We start from the raw sequence: 22,066 nt of genomic DNA, 5'->3' as shown, positions 1-22,066 counted from the left end.
GCAGCCCTCGCTGCCTGGCCATCGCTCAGCCCCCGCTGCACCCGCTGAGCTGGTTCCCACCACAGGGCCCGGGCCTAAAGGGAACCCTCCCCACAGCTGCCTTCTCCTGTGCCTCCCCCGGGTCTGGGTCCCACGGTGAGAAGGCGCCCCCCCCGCCCAGCACACCAGGCTGCCCAGGAAGGCACTCCGAGGCAACAGAAGGGGTCCACGGACCGAGCAAGAGTGGGGAGCAGGCACAAGGATGGGCAGAGGACCCAGGGGTGGACCGGAAGCACAGGGGGACAGGTAGCCAGCCCTGAGGGGCACGAGTTGGGGCTATGGGTCCACGGTGGCATCAGCACAGGGGTGGCTAAGGCGAGCCATCTGTCAGACAGGTGGGGGCTGCTGCATCTGTCTGGGGCGGAGGCGAGCATGCGGCAGGGCCGGGACGGTGCCACACAGAGGAGTGGGGTCAGTTGATGCCATCCCTCCCACATGAGACACGAAAGCAAGGAAGCTTCCTCACGTGCTGACCTGGAACCTTCTCCAGTGCGTCTGAGGCAGGGGCTGGTGCACAAAGAACAATGCCATTGTTAAAGGGAGGTGGGTGGTTCCCGCTGGAGTGAGCACAGGCAGAGCACACTGTCCCAGAAGGAGCCTCAGAGCAGGACGGTAGGCCTCTGTGCTCAGCCGCTACCGTTACGTTTGAGGCGCCTGCAAGACGCACATTCAGATGGATACAGCACAATTTTCAGTGCCTTAGTTGTGCTTATCTTTTCCTCTGGGCCACCTACTCCCTGGTTTGCCTGACTCCAAATCCCACTTTCCCACTTTAACCTGGGGCAAGCTACCCAGGCCAACGTGCCCTGGGCAGGATCTGAAGCCATCTGAGCGCCATGTGTCCTCCTCCTTCCCTGGGCCCTGCCAGGGGAACACGGGGCCTTGCTTTCACCATTTAGGACAGGACGTGCTGCTTGGCTGGGCCTGCCCAGGGTTTGTCTCTCCAGGCAGAACCAGCTCCAGGGAACCAGGCCTTGCCTCCATCCAGCTACTGCAACACCTGCCCTCCAGCTAGAGGGATGGGCTGGCAAAGGCCTTTCTGGAGAGCAGCTGAACAACTCATTAAAAACCCTTAAGGAGAAAGCAGCTCTACCCTTGCCCCAGGAATGCCTCCTGCTTGGATCCTTCCTAGGGAAATAATCTGAAAGCAGCACCAAGTTACACAGCCTGAGACTGTCCGCAGGTGGCAGGTGCAGCTGCATCTCTGTGACCACACCATGCTGATTAGGTTAACAGCCACAGGGGCTGTTCAGCTCAGGCACCCCCGGCTATGAACTCAAGGTGGCCCAGGCTCTGGGGGTGAAGACCCCTACTCCCACCCCAAGTCTGGCCTGTCCATACACCTCCCCAGTATCTCTGGGCCCCACAAAGTTTCTCTGGCTCAGCACACAGCCCCAGCCAGCCTTGCACCCCTCTCATCCTGCTGTGATCCCAGGTCTCTCGACTTCCAGCTTTCTTACCTGCTCCATGACCTCCTTCTGGCTCCTACAGCCTGCTGTTCTATGGACAGCTTCCCAAACCCAGTCTCCACAAGCTGAAATGTTCACTAGTGAGCAGGCTACACGAGGCCTGTGGCAGTTCAGGTGCTGCCCCTCTCCAGCCAGGCCCTGTACCCCACTGCCTTCCTTGAACCCCAGCCCCACCCTGCTCCCTTTCAGTGTCTGCGACCTCCCTTGCAAGGAGAGCTGCGCCTGGAACTAGTTCCTCTCCGGGTGCACTGTCCCCTCCCACGGGCCCCAGCTCGGAGGTTCTGTGTTCCTAGCACTGGCCTGACACACAGTAGGACCACAGAAGGCTCCAGGGCCGAGATCACTGGGGCATTCACAGACAACCTTGTATAAGAACACAGGGTGCCGGGGCGCCTGGGTGGCTCAGTTGGTTAAGCAACTGCCTTTGGCTCAGGTCATGATCCCCAGGTCCTGGGATCAAGCCCCGCATCGGGGTCCCTGCTCAGCAGGGCAGTCTGCTTCTCTCCCTCCCCATGCTCTCTCACTCTCTCTCTTTCAAATAAATAAAATCTTAAAAAAAAAAAAAAAAAAAAGGAACACAGTGCAAAGGAGCTGAATGTGCAGGGCGTGCCAGTATGGGGGCTCATGGCGTGGTAGAGCCCCCTCTGAGCAATGGTGGGGGTGGGCTGGAGCTCACCCCACCTGGCAGTGTCCTCCTACTGCATCCCCCACCCCAGGTCGGCCTCCTGGTACATACCCGGGGCATCTGGTGGGGCTCCTAGGGGGCTGGGCATGTGGTCTGGCAACCGGGCCCGGTGTCTGTCCTCAGTTGCTCTCTCCTTGTCTTTGTGCTTCTTGGACTTCTTCTTGGATTTGCTGCGTGATGAGCCACCATGGGGCCTGCTGGGCTGGGCACAGTCCGTCAGCAGGGGCAAGCTGAGGCACGTAGTTGGGGCTGGGGTGGCCACTTCCCCGTGCTCACAGTCCCGGCCACTGTGGCCCAGGTCATTGCTGACGTCAGCCAGAGGGTCATGGGCCCTCGGGGGCTCCAACCGCGGGGGCAGGTGGGCATCTGTGCCAGCTAGTGGGCCCGGAGTGGGCAGCAGGGCCTCACGGCCATGGGGTGCACTCAGCTTCCCATTGATGGCAGGCTGAGCTCTCTGGGTAAAATGGGATATCCTGGTTTTCTTGCTGACCAGGGAGTCGGTGAAATCAGGAGGCTGTGATCGTTTCTGCAATGGGAGGGAAATAATTTTAAAAGGGAGACTGTCTGGAGCCACTGGTGTCTCCTGAGAAGTGGCTGGGGAGCAACAGGCCCTGAGCTCATGAGGCCCTAGGAAACCCAGTGCCTGACTGCAAGGCCCAGTCTGGCCACAAGGGGGCACCCAGAAAAGAGCCAGGTCCCTGCTAACCTAGGCTCAGCCCACCTTGAGGACAGAGCCAAGGAAGGGCAGTAATAGGCGGAACTGGCCAGCTGAGCACTCAAAAAGGGCCACCTCCAGGGACTGGTCTGAAACGTCGCAGCATTCAGCATCATCCCTAGATGATGGGGATGTTGACAGAACCAAGTCTGAAGGACACACGGCAGCCCCACAGGTTGGGACTCTCCCCACCCCCCACCAGACCCAGAACTACTTGGATCCCCAAGGGACACCCTGTGACCTGCTGCAGGCCACACCCCACTTCACAAGCGAGAAGGCTGAGGCATGTGAGGCGAGGCCAGACCACGGATCGCCCAGACCCTGGGAAATGGCTAGAGAGCAAGATGGTAGGCGGCAGGCCCACCATCAGGGGGAAACAGGGTAAGGAGGCTGTCAGCCCTCTACTTTGGCCCAAAGCCAGGGCAGGCACAGACCTGACCTCTCCACAAGGAGGATTCAGGGCCTTGGACATGGGCTGGGAGCCTCCAGGGCAGAGGAGAGAAGGGGGGTAAATAAGAGACTTGCTACGAGGGGTTCATGAGCCAGGTGGGGACACCTGAGCGCCCGTCCTGACTACTGACTAAATCGGCAATGGCCACCACTCCCAGGGCCCCGTGCCTGCAGCCAGCCCACGTGATTTTACGGAAACTTCATGTCAGCCCTGGGAGGCGAGTGCACCCGCCACGCCTGCTGTACACAGAGCACAGGGCTCAGGGCAATCCGGGAGCCTGCCCTCCCCTGGACACACCACCCACAAGCATGCGAGGGAACTGCACCGAGGGCCCAGGCCCAGGTCCCCAGTCTGGGGAAAGCCCGGCAGTTGCTCACTCACTGAAGAAAATACCTGGCTCTGAACCAAGGGCCCCACGGGCTGCCCAAACACTGAGCTCAGGCCTGGCCCACTGGCCCCTATCCCGCCTTCCTCCCCCACCACTGCCGCCACCACGGCCTCCACACGTTGTCACATCCTCGCCCACCGCTCCTACCTGAGGGGGTGAGGCCGAGCTTCCATGTTCCCTGGGAGGACTGGTGGCAGCAGGGTCTCCAGGGAGGCCAACGGCACTCTGCGGCTGGCACAGCTTCCTACGAAGGAGAGGTGGGGTAGCTGTATGGCTCCACAACCTGGGGGGCATGTCCAGGCCCACCTGCCTTCCCACTGACACCACACTGTCCCGCCTACACCCAGTGAGTCAGGGCGGGCCCTGCCATCCCGACGAACCAGAACAGGGTCGAGTACACTGGGTACCTCGGGGCATGGCAGGCAGAGAGCAGCCCAAACACATCCCACCCCAGGCTCATCCACAGCCCGGAGGACTGCCCACTTGGTGTCCTGTGTGCCCAGAGAAAGCTCAGTGGATCACCCACTCATCTAGACACCCATTACTGTGGAAACCAGAAGCCCAAGTAAAACTGACTGGATATTCAAGCTTCATGCTGTGTCCCTGTGGGAGCTGGGTACACTGGGGCACTGGCCCCTCCTTTTAAAAACAATCATTCAGGGGCGCCTGGGTGGCTCAGTTGTTAAGCGTCTGCCTTCGGCTCAGGTCATGATCCTGGAGTCCCAGGATTGAGCCCCACATCGGGCTCCCTGCTCAGCGGGAAGCCTGCTTCTCCCTCTCCCACTCCCCCTGCTTGTGTTCCTGCTCTCGCTAACTCTTTCAAATAAATAAAATCTTTAAAAAAAAACAATCATTCATCCTAATAATGCTTACTGCAGGAACTTTAGAAAATGCTGAAGGGGACTGAGATGCCCTAGCATGACAGGAAGGCCTCCCAGATTCAGGAACGACCTTCCCAGGAGCCAACATGACAATACCTCCTCAAGGATAACAGGGGCAGCCACCGGCCTACCGGTACCTGAGCATAACGATGCAGCCAGGGACAAGGGAAGAGACACCCCAACACTCAGAAGGGCAAATGGAGGCCCCACTAGCGACCCTGGCTTGAGGGCCCTCTCTGATCCCCTCTCTTTCCCAGAGGCTGTGAGTCTCACGGGAACCCAGCAGCCAGCCCGGTGCCAAGTGTGGTGCCACGGGCCCTCTGTGCCCTGCTGGGGTCTGAGGCTACAGGGACCGCGTCTGCACTGCTCTTAACCAGTGACGAGCTGAGCAGACCTCCTTAACTGACGACCACATGACAGACCGCTGCTACTGTCCCCTCCGTGGTGGCCCCAAATGCGAGGAGAGCCCCAGGAAAAGTGCTTGCAATGTGCAAGCACTCACCAGGGGCCACACAGTCCCCACGGCCAAGCCGGGTACCTCAAATTTGCTGTCCAGCCACACGGAAGCAACCACAGGCATTGACGTCTGCTCTCTTTCCAGCCTCCACTGAACAGGCATGAAGAAGAACGGGAAGAGAGAGCAGCACAATCCAATGCTGAAAGCAGAAGCGGTGACTATCTCATAGGATCCAAGAAAATGGGGCCCCAAGCCATAGAACCCCACGGGCCTAGGCTCAGACTCTCAGAGACCTCAGAGAAGGGGCTCCTGCAGGGCTGTCCCTGCTCTGCTCTGGGGCTGTGGGGAAGGGGCCCACAGTGTGTCCATGAGTGAGGGAGCCCAGCCTTCTCTAGGAGGCCAGGAGGCTGCTCAAGACACACCTGGACAATGGGATGTGATGGACAGAGGTGTGGCCTCAGGAGACTGAGGAAACAGAGGGGTCCATGGGGAGGTTCAGAGAAACCTAGGCAGCCCTCCTGAGGAAACGGAGCCACTCAGGAAAGCCTTGAAGAGCTGCACCTAGGCCTCCAGGTAACAAATGTCAGAGTCCAAAAAAAACAAGAGAATGCATTTGAAAGGGAAGAGAGACTCTATAAGCAGATGAAAACTTTAAAACCACAACAGAAACACCAGCCTTAATATCCACAGAAAACAAAGGACTTGAATAGACATTTCTCCAAAGATGATACACAAATGGCCAATAAGCACATGAAAAAGTACTCAACGTTATTAGTCATCAGGAAAATGCAAACCAAAACCACAATGAGATATTTACCTCACACCGACTAAGAGGTCTAGAATAAAACAAAACAAGAATGGAAAATAATAACTATTGGTGAGAAAGTGGGGAAACTAGAAAATCTTTTTATGTGTTGCTGGGAGGGGAAATATAAAATGGTGGAGCTGTCGTGGGAAAAAGTTTGGCACTTTTCCAAAAACCTCAACTCCAGTCCTCCTTCTATACTTGAGAGAACTGAGAATCTATGTCCATAGAAATCCTTGTACACAAATGTTCACAGGAGCACTATCCACAATCACCAAAAGGTGGAAATGACCATCAACACGTGAGTGGATGAACAAACGTGGTGTATATCCACACACAACAGATTACTGAGCCACAAAAAGGAACGAAGCTCTGATACATGTTACAACCTACATGAACCTTAACCATATACCGTACACTGAGTGAGAGAAGCAAGTCACCAAAGGCCACATGTTGTAACAGCCCATTGATACGAAACGTCCAGAACAGGGAAATCCATAGAGACAGAAAGATCAGTGGTTGCCAGGGGGAAAATGGGAGTATCTGCTAATGCGGGGTTCCATTTTGGGGTACACGTTCTGGAACTAGTAGAGGTAGCAGTCGTACAACACTGTGAATGTAATTACCACCACTGAATTGTGAGAAAGAAGAACAAGGCTGGAGGCATCACAATCCCAGATTTCAAGATACACTATAAAGCCATAATAATCAACACAGTATGGTATTGGCACAAAAAACAGACGCAAGGGGAGTGACCACAGGGCTGGGCACGGCTGCCGAGGCCTCATCGTGCACTGGAACACCTGGGACAGGACAGGCCCCAGCAGCTACACACACGGGGAACAGAAACACTGAGAAAGAATCAAAATGATGCTGTAAGTGGGTGTCCATGTAGAGCAGAGCCTCAGGGGCCCAGGCCGACCTGGAAGCATCAGCATGCTTAACTCTGGTATGAATTTTAAACAAGCTGTAGGAAAAGGAGGCGGCCCAACTTCTGGGGTGATACTGGTCCCCACAGGCAGAAATACCCCAAGGCCCTATTTTTCCTTCTTGCTTCGAGGCTTCAAGAACCGCTGTAAATGGGGTTTTCTTCAGGGAGGGAACAACCTAAATTGAAGAAAAAAAACTGTACAGACAGGTGGCTGGGGTAATCTTCAGTGTGGTTGCAGGCATTGAGGATGCTGACCCTGACCTTTGCACACCAACCGGCTCAAGGTTCCAAGGACAGTAGGTGCGGCTGGTAACAAGCGGTTTCTGGCGCAGCTGATCCCTAAGCTGGCCCGTGCAGACAGAGAGAGGAACACCACGCTTGCCCAGGAGAAGGCCGAGTGCCTTGGGTTCACATAAGTCCTGGCAGCTCACTCAGCGGAGCAGGGATTAATATGAGCCAGGAATTACACAAAGCTCCAGAGCCGTGGGCGCCTGGGTGGCTCAGTCGTTAAGCATCTGCCTTTGGCTCAGGTCATGATCCCAGGGTCCTGGGATCGAGCCCCGCATCGGGCTCCCTGCTTGGTGGGAGGCCTGCTTCTCCCTCTCCCACTCCCCCTGCTTGTGTTCCCTCTCTCGCTGTGTCTCTGTCAAATAAATAAATAAAATCTTTAAAAAAAAAAAAAAAGCTTCAGAGCCGAGATTCCTACCGACCCCATCTACACACACACACACACAACAAGGCTACTTGCTCTTGGCCACGCCCCTTCTGGAGAGCTCCGTGTGGCCAAGGCCCTTGGGGTCTGACAACAGCAGCTACCTAACAAGAGGCTCTGAAGGGAGGGAGGGCAGGAACAGCCTTGTAGTGTCCTTCATGTGTCCCTCGTCACCTCAAAGCACTTGGTTGGGTAAATTTGACCATTTCAACACCAGACTCTTTGACCAAAAATGTGTGATGGATGAAAACACCTGTAGGAGGTGACAGTACCAACCCGACGTGTTTAGCTGGGGCAACAGGAGACGCCAGAGAGGGGACGGGGGTAGGAGTGGTCTTCTACTGAGAACAGCTCCTCAGCCTCCCCAAGACCTTTGGACAGCCAGACCAGTGACCCCAGGCTGGCTTGGAAGCAGGTACTGGCTTGGGGAGGAGTGCCCTGCAGGGCTGAGGAGAAACTCTGGGTTCACCTAGAGTAGCCCCAAGTCTACATGCAATTATTGCTTTAAACAGCTGAACTTAAAAAACAAAAACAAAGGGGGCGCCTGGGTGGCTCAGTCGTTAAGCGTCTGCCTTCGGCTCAGGTCATGGTCCCAGGGTCCTGGGATCGAGCCCCACATCGGGCTCCCTGCTCCGCGGGAAGCCTGCTTCTCCCTTTCCTACCCCCCCGCTTGTGTTCCCTCTCTCGCTGTGTTTCTCTCTGTCAAATAAATAAAATCTTTAAAAAAAAAAACAAAAAAAAACAAAAAAAAAAAACAAAAACAAAAACAACAAAACCAACCTCATAAATAACTCAAGTCCCTGAGAAATCACTTAAAGACTAATTAGTGTATCAGCCTGCTCTGAACGGCGCTTCACAGCCCGTGCTCCCAAGTCAGGCATCAGCGGAGAAGGAAATCATTAATTGCTCACCTGAGCCAGGCAGGGGCCTACTTAACCACTCCTCCCCTGAGCCACCAAGGCCACTCCTGACCTCAGGTCCCAATTAATCTGAGAGGGAATGTGTTTAATTAATGCTACTTAATCACGCCTGTGGGGAGTTTTGTTTTGCTTTGTTTCTCTCTGCTTCAAGTTCTTGAGAGGTTCTTTTTAAGAAGGAAGTGGCCTGTAGCTGAAGCCTGTGGGGATGCGCAGGTTTTGGAAGGGAGCTTGATGGGAAAGGAAGTGTGGAACAAGCTGGGTTGACCGAATCCTTCTGTCTGGGCATTCTGGTGTTCGGGTGGGTGACTTGCACCCTCCACTCCATTCAACAGGAGCTGACCTTTCCCCCAGGAGGAGGCCACAGTGGGCTGGCTCGGCACTGTGGGTCCCAGGTAGTGGGAAAGACTGCTAGAGAGCCTCCACAGATCCTTCCATCCTGCTCAAGGGCCCTATGACCTTTGGGACCACATTAGGCCACCCCGGCATCCTCAGGATGACATCTGCCCCAGAACCAGGGTGCGGGGACATGCCCAGGCATGGGAGGCAGCATTACCGGACAAGCATCCGCTTCAACAGCTGCTGGTCCCCTTCCGAGTAGCCAGGCCAGTCCTTCTGCACATCCTTATACACACAGTCCTTCAACGTGCATGTGCCGTCCTTGGCATTCACGTTGGCCACCTGTAAGACAGAGACAGGATCAGGATGCATGGGTGGCTCAGTCAGTTAAGCAGCTGCCTTCGGCTCAGGTCACGATCCCAGGGTCCTGGGATCAAGCCCTGCATCGGGCTCCCTGCTCAGTGGGGAGTCTGCTTCTCACTCTCTGCCCCTCTCCCTTCTTGGGCTCTCTGACAAAAAAAAAAAAGAGAGAGAGACAGGAGCATCTTGCCGGAAGCCCAGGAGAGGCAGAAGTTACTGAAAGCATTTGATGGAGGGTGGGGGGCAGAGATACACAAGGGGAAAGAGGACAGCACCCCCCCCCCCATCCCCTGCACACTGGGGCAACAAGCCTTGGGATGCAAAAGTATCAGAACACCAGGTCCTGACACACATGTCTTATAGCTACTGGAAGACAGGTTGGCTCTAAAGCAAGGGGGGCTGCCGTCTATACTCACAGGACCCCATCACCAGCCTCCCCTGTTATGGACTGAATGTTTTTGTCCTACCAAAATTCATGTTAAATCTCAACACCCAAAACGATGGTATTAGGAGGTAGGGCCTTTGGGAGGTGATTAGGTCATCAGGGTGGAGCCCTCATGAATGTGAACAGTGTCCCTCTACGAGAGACTCCAGAAGGCTCCCTCCCCACTCCTGCCGTATGATAACCCACTGAGAAGACAGTCTGTGAACCGGGAAGGGAGCCCTCACCAAACACCCAGTCTGCTGGCGCCTTGATCTTGGACTTCCCAGCCTCCAGAACCGTGAGAAGTAAACATCTGTTGTTTATAAGCCACCCAGTTTGTTATTCTGGTACAGCAGCCTGGAGAGACTGACACCCCCTCTTGGATACACACTCCTGTGGCAGAGATGGTGGCGGGTGGGGGAGCCAGGGCCTCCAGGGGCCAGGCTACGTCCACCTTCCCAGCAACCAGCTAGCCCTGCCCCACTTTGTTGGCCGCGGAGAGCTGGCGCGGCAGCTGATGTTTTTCACTATCACGGGCTTCTAAGAGGACTCCAGGTCACAAGGGTTTCCTCAGGGAGCATTTTTTAATGGCTAAGTAATATTCCACCAAGTATCTGCACTGTGATTTACTCAAAGATTTCTCCTTTGTTGGATGCTGACGCCACTTCCAGTTTCTCTGTAGCATAAACAGACACCGCTATGTGCAGGTTTTTCCATGCTGGCAATGGCTTCCTTCGGCCAGCTTCCCAGAAGTGGGATTAGTGGGTCAAAGGCTCTGAACATTTTTATGGCTCTTGATGCGTTTTGTTAAAATGCTCTCCAGAAGAGCCACCCACCCATCAACACTCCCACCCACAGAGGATGAGCCTCTGGGTTTCTCTGAGGCCCCGCCAGCCCCGGAGACAGATGCTTTAAATCTTTGCCTTGGATGTTTTCACAGAAGGAAGAGAGAAGGTGCCTTTGAAGAGTGCGGTTTCATCTGTGCTGCTCATCGGAATCCCTGATCACTTAGGGGAGGCTGGAAATGACCAGCCTGCGCAAGGCCCAGCCCAGAGAATCCCCCGAGACCTTCCCCTTCCTCAAGCTGCTGGGGTCCTGCTACTGCCCACAGCTGCCAGGAGGACACGCTGGGTAGTAAATACAGAAGCACAAAGCAGATGGGGCCATTCAGAAGAAATCAGAGTAGACATGGGGAGGACGTTCTGCCCACAGACACGAGATAAGCTGCCCCACAGGAGGCTGCTGAATCCGAATCAACCAGAGAAACCAGAGCCCAGCACGGTGCCTCTCTGATCCCGGGAAAGGGCTGGGAGCAACGATAGTATCTCAGAAGTTAAAAAAGCAGGCACCCCGGGCAGAACAACATCAGTACCAACAGATCCCTAGCTCTTCGGAAAACTGAGGCTGGTGTTCTGGCCGCATTTGAGGATTGCTCAGAGGGTAAATCTCAGGTGTAACTGTGTGCTTGGTCAGTCAAGTTTCACATTCTGCATTTGAGGGGCTCATGTGCTTCTTCTTTCTTCTGGGCACAAACAGGGCAAGAGAGGAAGGTGAGGGGCGCCTGGGTGGCTCAGTCGTTAAGCGTCTGCCTTCGGCTCAGGTCATGATCCCAGGGTGCTGGGATCGAGCCCCACATCGGGCTCCCTGCTCTGCGGGAAGCCTGCTTCTCCCTCTCCCACTCCCCCTGTTTGTGTTCCCTCTCTCGCTGTGTCTCTCTCTGTCAAATAAATAAATAAAATCTTTAAAAAAAAAAAAAAAAAAAGAGGAAGGTGGGAGCAAGGGCATTTCCAAGAATGCCACAGTAGGGGTTGATGGCCACTCACTGGACAGCAGTGTGGGCTGCAGCACGTCCAGGGGCAGCCCTGTGTCTTCAGTCCTGGCTCACGTCTAAAGACCCGGCATTTTGCCAGCCCTGCCTCACTCTCTCCGAGTTCCAGCCTAAGGGGAGGGCCTCCACTGTGCTTCCCTTGAGTTCCCAAGGATAAGGCTGACACCTGCGACTTTCCAAGGAAACAAACCCCCTAGGAACATCATTCCTGGTTCTGGAGCTTTCTGGATGCTTTGGCAAGCCCCTCTGCCAAAGAAAACTTCTGAGCCATGTAGCTACATATCTATCTTCTAATAGGCCTTGAGCCAACTCATATGCTCAGAGGGAGAAACTGCGCAGCTTGGTCCTCACCTGCACAACCTCTGAGTAGGGGACAGTAGCTCAAGAGGCCATATCCAGGGGCGCCTGGGTGGCTCAGTTGGTCAGGCGTCCGGCTCTTGATTTCGTCACGATCTCAGGGTTGTAAGATTAAGCCCCGTGTCGGGCTCCATGCTGGGTGCGGAGCCTGCTTAGAATTCTCTTTCTCCCTCTGCCCCCCTCCCCGCTGTTTGCACATACACTCTTTAAAAAAAAAAAAAAAAAAAGGCCACATCCACACAGTTTCCTAGCAAGTGGAGCCCCCGAGGCCAGGGTCCCGGTGAGATGAGGGGCAGTGAACCCTGTGGCTCATCCTCAGATACAACTACTGATTATCTCAGCATGTGAGTTTTCCACTGTCTGCGCACCCAGAGCGTCTGAGGCAGGATGCAAGAGGGGCAAGTGAGCTGGCAGACAGAACCCGTAGAGGTGCGACCATGCCTCCTCCGCAGGATGGGACTGTCCACTGCCAGCCGTGTGAACCTCGCAGCAGGGCTCCGAGGTATCTGCATGGCCCAGCTGATGTGGCAAAGCCAGAACAAGCTGTTCAGCTTCCCAGGGCTCCTCAAGCTCCCTCCATGGGCTTTGGGAGACAGGGAAGGGCCTAGGGAAAGCAGCCAAGCCCACAGCTCCTGCTCCGAAGCCTGAGCTATTTTGTAACAGCAGCCTCCATCTGCAGACATCACGTTCCCTCCAGCTCACCCTTCCACCCCTCAAGAGGGGCTGCCGGCAAGCTGCGGCCGCACGTGGCAGCCCGAGGGTCCACAAGTGAAGCCCCCTGCCCAGGGCCATGGCTGGTGAGTGGCAGGGAAGCCCACCTGACTGAGGAGGCTGAGCTCTTGTTAACTCACATCTGTGGTTACCCAGGCTTCTTTTGATTCTAAAATCATCAGGCAACTAAAGTCTAGGATCCTCTGTGCTGTGCCTGTTGCCTGTGTGTTAGCAGGTAGTGTGGACGAGGGTGCTGACCTCACTCTAAGCCACCCTCAGGGCCACTGGACAGCAAGCACCACGACGAGGGAGATGTCCATGACAGCCCTAAGCATGTCCTAACCCAGGAGGCCGAGGCTCTGAGGCAGGCTGAGAATCTTGGAAGAGATCCCGGGAAGGGCCCCTCCCAGCCCGCCCTGCGTCCAGACCCTGTGCAGAGGCCACTTGAGGCTGACTGGACCCTCAACCTGGCCCGGGCAAGCACGAACCTGCTGGAGGAGGCCATCCAGCGCATCCTTGTCCGCCTGGGCCAGGCCGTCCTTCTGGAGCCGCAGCAACAGCTCAGCCTTCCGGTAGGGCCTCAGCGCCAGGAGGTGCAGCACCCGGTCACGGAAAGGCCTCTGAGACACCCCGCTGCCCCCGCTAATGCCACCAACACTGCTCTTCTTGATGGCACTCGCCAGGTTGATGGGGGTCGCCCGCTTCCGGGAGGGCACAGCGTCTGTGGCCCCCGGGGCTGGTTTCCGAAACTGAACCTTCTTGCCTGCAACAAGAACCAAGGCATTAGGGATGTGAGGGGGTGGGGGGCCTCTGTGCCCCTCTGCCCCTCTGGGGCTGATGCCAAGTTCTGAGCAAGTGCGTGGATGCCCACTGATGGCCACCAGCCCGAGGGGAAGGCAGTTCAGTTCAAGCCCTGTCCAGCCCGGCCGGCTCGGTGGGGACCCAGGACAGCTGAGAGCACCACCTGCTGACCACACACAGCTCATCAGGCGCTTGCAGGGCCCCCAGTGTCAGAAGCAGGAGCTGCAGGAAACGGAACGGACTTCATCACGGGCAGCCCGACCACTACAGGGAGAGGGGGCTGATGGTAAAAAGAGTGGGGTTTCTGAATGGCCAGAGGCAGATGCCCCCAGAGCCTACACATCACAGCACTGTGCTGGCCCCACAGGATCCCCCATTCTCTTTTATGAAAAAGGAGTGAACAAAGGCATCAGGCTGCTTGGGCAGCTTCTCTAGAGACCCGAAGGTAGGAGCAGCTCCCCAGCTGCAGCCCTGTCGAGCGCTTCTTGGGCAGACATGGCTGTGCTCAGAGTCCCAGGGGCAGCAGCCCGATCCCCCACCCTTCTAGAGCAAACAGACTCCAGCTCTGCTCTGGAGGGAGGGGCCTCCACTCAGAAACTGTTAACTACCCCCTGGATAGCAGCACTGCCGCTGAGAGAACACGCACGGCCGAGGGAGGGCAGCGCACGCTTCATGACCTTGGGCCAGAAAGCTCTCTAGGAGGATTTTTTTTGCTCTCATCCCTTAAATCTTATTTGTCAAATTAACACAGGAAGAAGTGCTGTCAGAATCCTCAGGGCCAGGCTTTGTCCCCAGAGGACCCAGCTGATGGGCCAACGCAGGGTCAGGGAGAGGCGTGACACAGTGGGACAAGCATGTCTGTCTTCAGAGGCCAGGTGACAAGTGCTTCCACCAAAACCAAAACCACTGCAAAACTCTTGCTGTATCCAAAGTGGCAGAAGCCACATTTCTGACCAAGTTTCAGGCCGAAGGACCAGATATTTACTGAGATGTATATGCATGTCCACATCTGCACCTCGAGGTGAGAGCAGGCAGGGGAAGCATTTTTGGATTCTGGCGACTGCTCTCGGGTGGCTCTGTCCCCAGCAACGGCCACAGCCCAGAGCACAGGCTCCCTCAGCACGCACGGCCACGTCCACCCGGACGCAGCGTTCACTGGCGACACGGACTCCTGCACAGACATCTGGGGTTTCATTCAGAGCCAATCTCACTGCCAAGCCAGTGAAATCATGTGCTCCTTTGGGGGGCTTTGAAATCCTCCTACCTTTTCTTAAAAAAGAAAAAAACCCCAAAAGCCATCAAGGTCCTGGTTTGCTGTAAGCCATTTTGAGCCTCCCTTAGGCCTAACACCCTTCCCCGCAGCCTTGAATCCTCATGACTTGAACTTGTCTGGACCTAGGTGCTGGGAAGACTAAAGCAGGAATGGAGCTTCCTACAAGTAAACACTTTTCATGCTGTTGGTGTCTCAACTTCACCAAAACTGTTTCCAAGCAGATGGTATGCCGCCAGGGCCTTCTCATCCAGCAGGGAGTCAACACATTTCCTTCCCAGGTACGACCCAAAGGCCCCTCAATGGCCCCAGCCCAAGCAGCAGGCCACTTGCCACAGGGTAGGTCTCGCCATCTGCACCTTGCCACTGGCCATGTCAGTCTTGGGGAAGAGCCGGCCAGGCAGGTGAGGGCAGGGGTGGCCGCTGGAGGACAGACCGCAGCCCTGCTGTCAAAGAGTGGGTCTATCTCTCTGATGGGTAGAGATCCCCGAGGCGAGAGCCTGGGAGAGGGGCCCGTGGATTTGGAATTCCTAGAGTTCTTCGGGCTCTTATTCAAACTGGGCAATCAACAGATGCCACAGCCCCCAGCTGACTCAGCCAGTGCAACAGGACCTTCCTTTCTGACCCAACAACGACTTGGCTCACCCTGCTTGGGGCCACACCCGTTAACCCATCACTCCAGCTCCTGGCCAGGACAGGCCCTGAGTCTCTCCTGCTCCCCAACCCCACAGCTGCCCAGCAGGCATGAGCCCCCCGACAGGTGGAGTCCCAGGCCTCTTCCTCACCCAGGTAGCGGCCTCCGGCCTTGATGACAATGGCACCACGGCTCCGTGTCTCCTCCTCGGCCTGTGCCATGCTCTGCCGTGCTTTCTGGTAGGAGTCGTCAGTAGCACACACCGTGATTTTGTCCTGGATGCTGCCCAGGCAGTCCAGGTGAACATCCCCATGGCTGCAAGATAAGGGGCCAGGAGCCAAGGTGAACTCCTGGGATGACAAGGAGAGACAGTCTAGGAGCCCGTGCCCGCCCCCCCCAATCCCCAGGTGGGAAATGGGGTCGGTGATAACTTGAGCAGCATGGTTTCTACATGGCACATCTTGATCTGGAAGAAACAAGGCAACCTAGGCCCCTGGGCAGAGGCAGCAGGCCAGGACCTGCATCCATGCCCCGCACACACTGAAAGCAGCAGCAAGGCTCATGTAAAGGAAGGAAGGAGGCACTGGGGTGGCCTGGCTGGCTCAGTCCATACAGCATGCGGCTCTCAATCTTGTGGTCGTGAGTTCAAGGCCCATGTTGGGTGTAGAGATTACTTAAATAAATAAACTTAAAAAAAAAAAAAAGAAAGAAAAAAGAAGAAAAAGAAGAAGGGGGCACTGGGCCCAGGTAGGACCTCACCTGGAGACATATTGCTGGATGCAGTCGAAGCTGCCCTGGGGGCTGTCCCGGCCAATGTTGGAGAGGTAGAAGGAGAATGTCCGTGCCTCTGTGGGGCAGTCAGGCTGGGGGATGGAGATGTGCTGTGTAGAGAACGGGAGACATCACTGACAGGTCCACAACACAGGGGCGTGGGGGCGGGCACCATGGGATGGCCCATCCATTGGACCTCAGACCATCCCCACAACTTGACACAATGAGAATGTGCTAGCACTTTCTAAGCAGTGATGGCATCTCGGTCTGAGGAGCATAGAGCGCTTAACATACACCCGGAGACAGGGATCCCACCCTGATCTGGGTCATGACCCAGTTTCCTGCCCAGCAAATGGGGCAGATCTGGCCTGGGACATGCGTGAAGATGAAATGAGACAAGATGGGCATCGGGAGCCATCAGGGCAAACTGAGCAGCCAAGATACTCCAACCCTTGCTCCCCTGTGGGATACACACTCCACCTAAATGTCCACTCACTGCCCTGCAGGCCCCCAGGGGCTCACAGATGGGCAGCACTCACCTCAACAAACCATGACACGGTTACATGTGACACAGGATGAATGTCTTGGTTAATGTAACCCTGACTTTGGGCAGTGCCTCTGCAGAAGGGATGGACAGCCTGGCTGGCAGACAGACAGACAGCAATGGTCCCAGCCAAGGTATAGGGCTCAGCGCAGGTGGGACAGCCTTGTGCCCAGAGGCCACTGCAGGATTTCAGACCAACCCTCCCTAGGTTGAGGGAGTTGGTAGGAAGACCCCATGCTCTGGTTGCTGGCCCATATTCGGGGTACAGGATGGGCCTCCAGAACCCTCTGTCACCCCGTGGTGGCCCCTCATAAAGTAATCACTGGGTTTTGGGTACAGGAGCTCATCACAGCTGACAGACACACAAGGGGGGCACAAGTGGTAAATGGAGGTTAAGGGAATGGGCAGGCCGCATTCTGGCCTCATCCCCAGGCTGCCGGCCAAACCACCTCAGTATGCCCAAGCCCTGTTTCCTCTCCAATGGAGGTGAGCATACCAACAACCCTCATCAGCACCAGATCAAACATGGCCCAGTTGAATTCCACCCCTGCCCCGCTGTCACGAGTAAATAAGGGCAGTTCAGCCTGTCTGAGACTGAGAACACAGTGGCTCAGGCCACAAGAAAGGACGCTGCTCCTGACCCAGCTTCACGGCCTCCCTGCCCCGCCCCTCAGGCTGGTGCATGGACCCATAGGGAACCTGCATGTCCACCTGGCCTAGCGTTGGCCCCCAAACACTGAGTGACCTGCCCAGCATATGGTCAGTCCCTGCCCCCAGGAGAGGCCCGGATGTGCACAGTGAGAGCAAACCTCGCTCAGAGTGGCTCCCAGACATGGCAGTTGAGCCTTGTCCTGTCTGCACACAACATCTCCTTTCCAACACTTGTGGCCACCCTGTGCTGTCCACTCATCCCCCCTGCCTTTTTTTTTTTAAAGATTTTATTTATTTATTTGACAGAGAGAGAGCGAGCACAAGTAGGCAGAGTGGCAGGCAGAGGGAGAGGGAGAAGCAAGGCTCCCCGCTGAGCAGGGAGCATGATGTGGGGCTCCATCCCAGGACCCTGGGATCATGACCTGAGCCGAAGGCAGCCACTTAACCAACTGAGCCACCCAAGCGCCCCACACTCATCCCTTCTTGGATGTGACTTTTTGTTCTCCATTATAGTAGCAGCTGGAAACACAATGCCCAGATGCCAAGGCTCGGGCTGCTGAGGGTCACTGCAGGAAATGCATCCAAAGCCAGATACGTACTGATGCAGTGGCCCAGAATGCAGCAGGAAGGTCACATACCACCACAAAGTCAGCAAATCAAAAGCCGCTTCCAGCGGAGCCTGACACCCACTGCCGTGGGGGGGGGGGGGCTTTCTCCACCCCATCCTTGAACCTCTCCCTCATCCCATCCTGGCTCTGATGGAGATGTGTCTCCTCCCCGCCCCCCGCCCCAGGTGGCATTTTCCACCTTGGTCTGCTCAGGGGACAGTGACTGGGCTGTCACCCAAGAGAAGGGAAGGAGGTCAGGTCTGAGTCCCAAAGCAACTGAGCTTCTCTCTAGGTGGGGACTGTGGGGGACTCTGCATTGTGACCCTTTTACCCCATCTAAACCTTTTCCACACAGGTGCGTATGCCCACTTTCAAAATTTATTCTGGAAGTGGGGGTCCCAGCGCAGAGCCCAGAGGTGGGTTTGTGTAGCTACTGGAGCCACAGGATGGTGAGAAACCCTGGGCTTGAAACTAATGCACAGGAGAACTAGATGCTACTCGTGACAGGGTAGGACACACACAGAGGTTTCCAGTATCCTTCAGGACAAAGTGGGGAGCACACGAGTCGGGGAGGGAGGGAAGTAGAGGGGAGGTTTGCTGGGAGCCTGGTGTGGCCCATTCTCTCAGTCCCGGCTCCCTCCCCAGCACTACCACGGCCTGTGGAATCCTCCCGTTAGCAGGCTGCTTTGCCGCTCCCAAATGACGCTGGTTATTGGTTACCAGTCACTGGGAACCAGGCAGGGAAATCAGCCAGCTGGGCATGAACAGCCCAGGAACGCATGGCTTTCTCTGGGTCAGTGAAGAGCTTGGCACATGTTCCAGGATGTGGCCCGAAACAGCCCTGGTCAGCCAGAGCATGTGCCTTCTGGACCAAGTCTCAGCTGTCCCACGGGGGCCACCATGTGGTGCTCAGCTGGCCTGAGCACACAGGTTTGGGTGCATCTGATGTCAGCCCTGACTCCGGGTTAGGTCACTACAAACCTAATCGAGCGTCTTTGTGCGCAGAGCTGGAGCAGCAAACAGGTCTGTCCTTCCTGGGTGGCCCTGAGTGCCTCTGAGGCCTGCGAGGGGGCACAGGCTCCTGCCACAGCCCTATCCTTTGAAATCTGTCCCAAGCCGGGCCTGCCTGCCCCCCTCCTCCCCGGGTCTGTGGGATCTCGTGTGTGTGGTGTAGGTGGAGGCTGCGAAAAGACACAGCAAGTCCTGGGGGCAAAAACTGGTGGGGAAAGCACTTGATATTCCATTCAGGTAAGAATGAGGTCAACCGGGGCGCCTGGGTGGCTCAGTTGTTAAGCAACTGCCTTCGGCTCAGGTCATGGTCCCAGGGTCCTGGGATCGAGTCCCATATCGGGCTCTCTGCTCCGCGGGAAGCCTGCTTCTCCCTCTCCCACTCCCCCTTGCTTGTGTTCCCTCTCTCACTGTGTCTCTCTCTGTCAAATAAATAAATAAAATCTTTAAAAAAAAAAAAAAAAGAATGAGGTCAACGGGCACGTACAGGAACCCAAACGCCAACTGACCAGGGTCTTCTCTCTGGCCAGAAGAGTTTTCAGGCAACACTTGTTTTCTTAGTTATTGTCACTTCCCGGGGAAGCTTCAGAATAAAACATATTCTGGGTACAGAGAACTACCACTGCTGAACTTCACTTCCAAGAGAAAGCATCCTCTGCCGCCCAGGGGCACTCCCTCGACCCCAGGCTCAGGGCGCACGCTAAGCACCTGCCTGCATTCCAGGCGCCGCTCGCATGCTCTCACCACCCAGCAAGCTCAGGAGGGAGCGCACAGCCCCCGCACTCCGGGCAACCCTGGCACACAGTTGGCTCCCAACTCCAAAACCCCCCATTTTAGAGAGTTTTTAGACTGTTTCCAAACTGTCCCTGTTACAAATGACGCAGCAATAAGCAGCTAGTGGCTCAATCTTGTGTGTGCCCTTCACTGCTCCCGCAGAGACGGCTCCTAGACACAGACAGAAACTGGTCAAACGCCTCTGACCAGAGCTGCCAAACCTCATTCTAGAAAGTGCGGTTCAGGCTCCTGCCGCAGCACAGGGAAATGCCGAGACCCTTAACAGCCTTGGATACCAACCCTACTTCTCTTTTTTCATCAACTGAAGAGTTTCAGGGTGGGGCTGGCCAGGTGAGGGTTTCTCTTCCCCTCTGGAGGCTGACTTTTCACCAGTTGTCAGAGGTTAACAACTTAAAAGTGACCCCCAGCAGCACAGGGGCCCAGGTCAGCCAGCTCAGTGTTCGAGAGAAGGCAGAGAATGCAAACACAAACATGTACTTGGCAAATGAAACAAAGATGAACATCTTGCTCTGGCACGTGACCCCCCAGAGGCCCAACATGCTACCACCGGTGGGCCGGGCTCTCTGGGCACCCTGGCAAATGCCGTTAGTCACGCCAAGGAAGCAGCCAACACCAGGGCCCGGCTGCACACCACAACCTCCTTGGGCAGGCCGGGTTCTCATGGTGCTTGCAAGCATAAGCAGGTGACCAGGCCAGATGGGACTCCCACCCAGGCAGGGCTCAATGCTGAAGCCCGACGCTGGCTATGCGCACCGAGGGGGACGCACACGAGGAGCTGAGTGAGCTCATTCTGGGCTGCAAGGAGGACACTGGTTCTCCTAAGACACTGGTTCTCCTAAGACCTCATGAACACACACACACACACGACCCCTGAGGCAGAGAGCTGATCTTGGCGAGGAGGCTGAGGGATGGTGAAAAGAATTGGCCAAGGTCCCTGAGCTCAGGAGCCTATAGATGGGGTCTCAATCTTCAGTCTGTCAGCTTCATGGGCCTCTGGGAAAGAGGGTCCCCGTCACCCTACAAAGAGCCAAACATGGAATTAGCCCATTCCCCATGAACACTGGATGAGCCTGCCCAGCCCCACCCCACTGACCTCCTGCCTGCTCCTTGCTCTGTCCAGCCTACCTCACTGGCTCCATCTCCCAACCTCAGCTATGCACAAGGAGCTGAGTGACCAGGACAAGTGGGAGGCAAGAGCCCAGGTGCCCTGCCTCCTCCGGCAGCAGGGCGACTATGCAGATGCGGCCCGCTATGTGCCTAGCACCAGGCCAGGCCCCTCACAACTGGCAGGGGGGAGGGGATGCATCCCATCAATGCCCAGGAGGAGAAGGACAAGGTCCAGAGGACACAGAGGGTAGACCTAGTGCCTGACCCTTCACAGCAAGCAGGGAAAGAATAGCACTCCTCCTCGCCACTTGGCACCCTCCAGCCCTCACACAGGCTCACACAGGGAATATCCTCCTAGTGAAGAATCGTGGTCTGGCTTGCCCAGAGCTGCGGCACAGGGCCTCTGTACCCTCAGAACTTTCTAAAACTCTCTTACGCTGAGAAAATCCAGACAGAAGGAAAAGTGGGTAAAACATGACTCTAAATCTAAGGTGGTAGAACCCCTAAGTTGAACGGACGTGGCTCTGAGGCTTTGCACAGAAATTTGGGCAACACAAGGCACAGCCCAGGAGAACCTCGTGGTGCTTCTGTGCCTTTTGTGAGTGGTTGTGTGGTGTCTTGCTGACCAGAAAGTGTTGCTCACTACATAAGCCACTGATCTCAGTGCCCCCTTCCATGGATCCACTTCCTCTTCTTTCCCTGACTGCTGAGGGCACAGCATGACCATTGGCCACCAGAGGGCGACATGAGGCCAGTCTGGCAGTAAGCCCAGGGAACCCTGCCCCCAACACTGACCTCTGCCCTTGGGGCAATGTCCCAGGGAAAATAAAGGGAAGGCTGCCACAAGACTCCGAAGGGGCCGGACGGAGGTGCGATGTCCCTGAGGAGGCACTGGGGAAGCAGGGACTCTGGGGCCTTTCAGGGGGTCTTGATGACCTTGACAGGTCTTGGTATGATGGTCAGTTCAGTTCACATGTGCACCTGGCCAGGCCACAGCCCCAAGTGATGCCATGAATGCTAATCTGGATGGAGGTATTCTGTAGATGTGGTGACATCCACAACCAGCTGCCTTTAAGAGAATGACCCTCGATGGTCTGAGTGGGCCTCATCCAATCAGCTGAAGGCCTTAAGAGGGAAACTGAGGTTTCCCTAGCTCGCCTGTGGACCACAGTGCCCATTCCTGCCTGCTCCATGGATGGACTTCAGCCTCACCAGCCCCATAACTGTAGGAGCCAATGCCTTGCAATGTATCTCTTGGTATCTCTGCATCTGCACACACAGACACATGGATCTTCTAGAGGCCCTGTCTCTCTAGAACACGCTGGCAGGGGTGAAACCCACAGACCTCCTCCATAAAGAGGCAGCCGGCCAGCTGTCAGGTGGAAACTGACTCAGACACTTGTGGCAA

The 22,066-nt window shown here is 56.0% G+C and overlaps 1 protein-coding gene across 2 annotated transcripts in view; it reads right to left on the bottom strand.

Annotated features, from left to right (window-relative positions):
• The window catches only part of ELL (elongation factor for RNA polymerase II), a 70,433-nt gene that overhangs the window by 5,652 nt on the left and 42,715 nt on the right, over window positions 1-22,066 (bottom strand). The window contains exons 3-9 of one of the 2 annotated variants that reach the window (XM_036093910.2): window positions 15,934-16,055; window positions 15,326-15,489; window positions 12,958-13,232; window positions 9,007-9,131; window positions 3,895-3,991; window positions 2,245-2,719; window positions 514-546 (exon numbers count right to left, since the gene is read on the bottom strand). In XM_036093910.2, the coding sequence (XP_035949803.1) occupies window positions 514-546; window positions 2,245-2,719; window positions 3,895-3,991; window positions 9,007-9,131; window positions 12,958-13,232; window positions 15,326-15,489; window positions 15,934-16,055 (1,291 nt within the window). The remainder of the gene's footprint in view (window positions 1-513; window positions 547-2,244; window positions 2,720-3,894; window positions 3,992-9,006; window positions 9,132-12,957; window positions 13,233-15,325; window positions 15,490-15,933; window positions 16,056-22,066) is intronic. The other variant, XM_036093911.2, reaches the window with a different exon arrangement.

The sequence above is a fragment of the Halichoerus grypus genome, chromosome 1, assembly GCF_964656455.1.
Source record: "Halichoerus grypus chromosome 1, mHalGry1.hap1.1, whole genome shotgun sequence".
Lineage (NCBI taxonomy): Eukaryota > Metazoa > Chordata > Mammalia > Carnivora > Phocidae > Halichoerus > Halichoerus grypus.
Note: the sequence above shows the minus strand (reverse complement) of the source record. Positions and strands in the feature narration are given on the sequence as shown.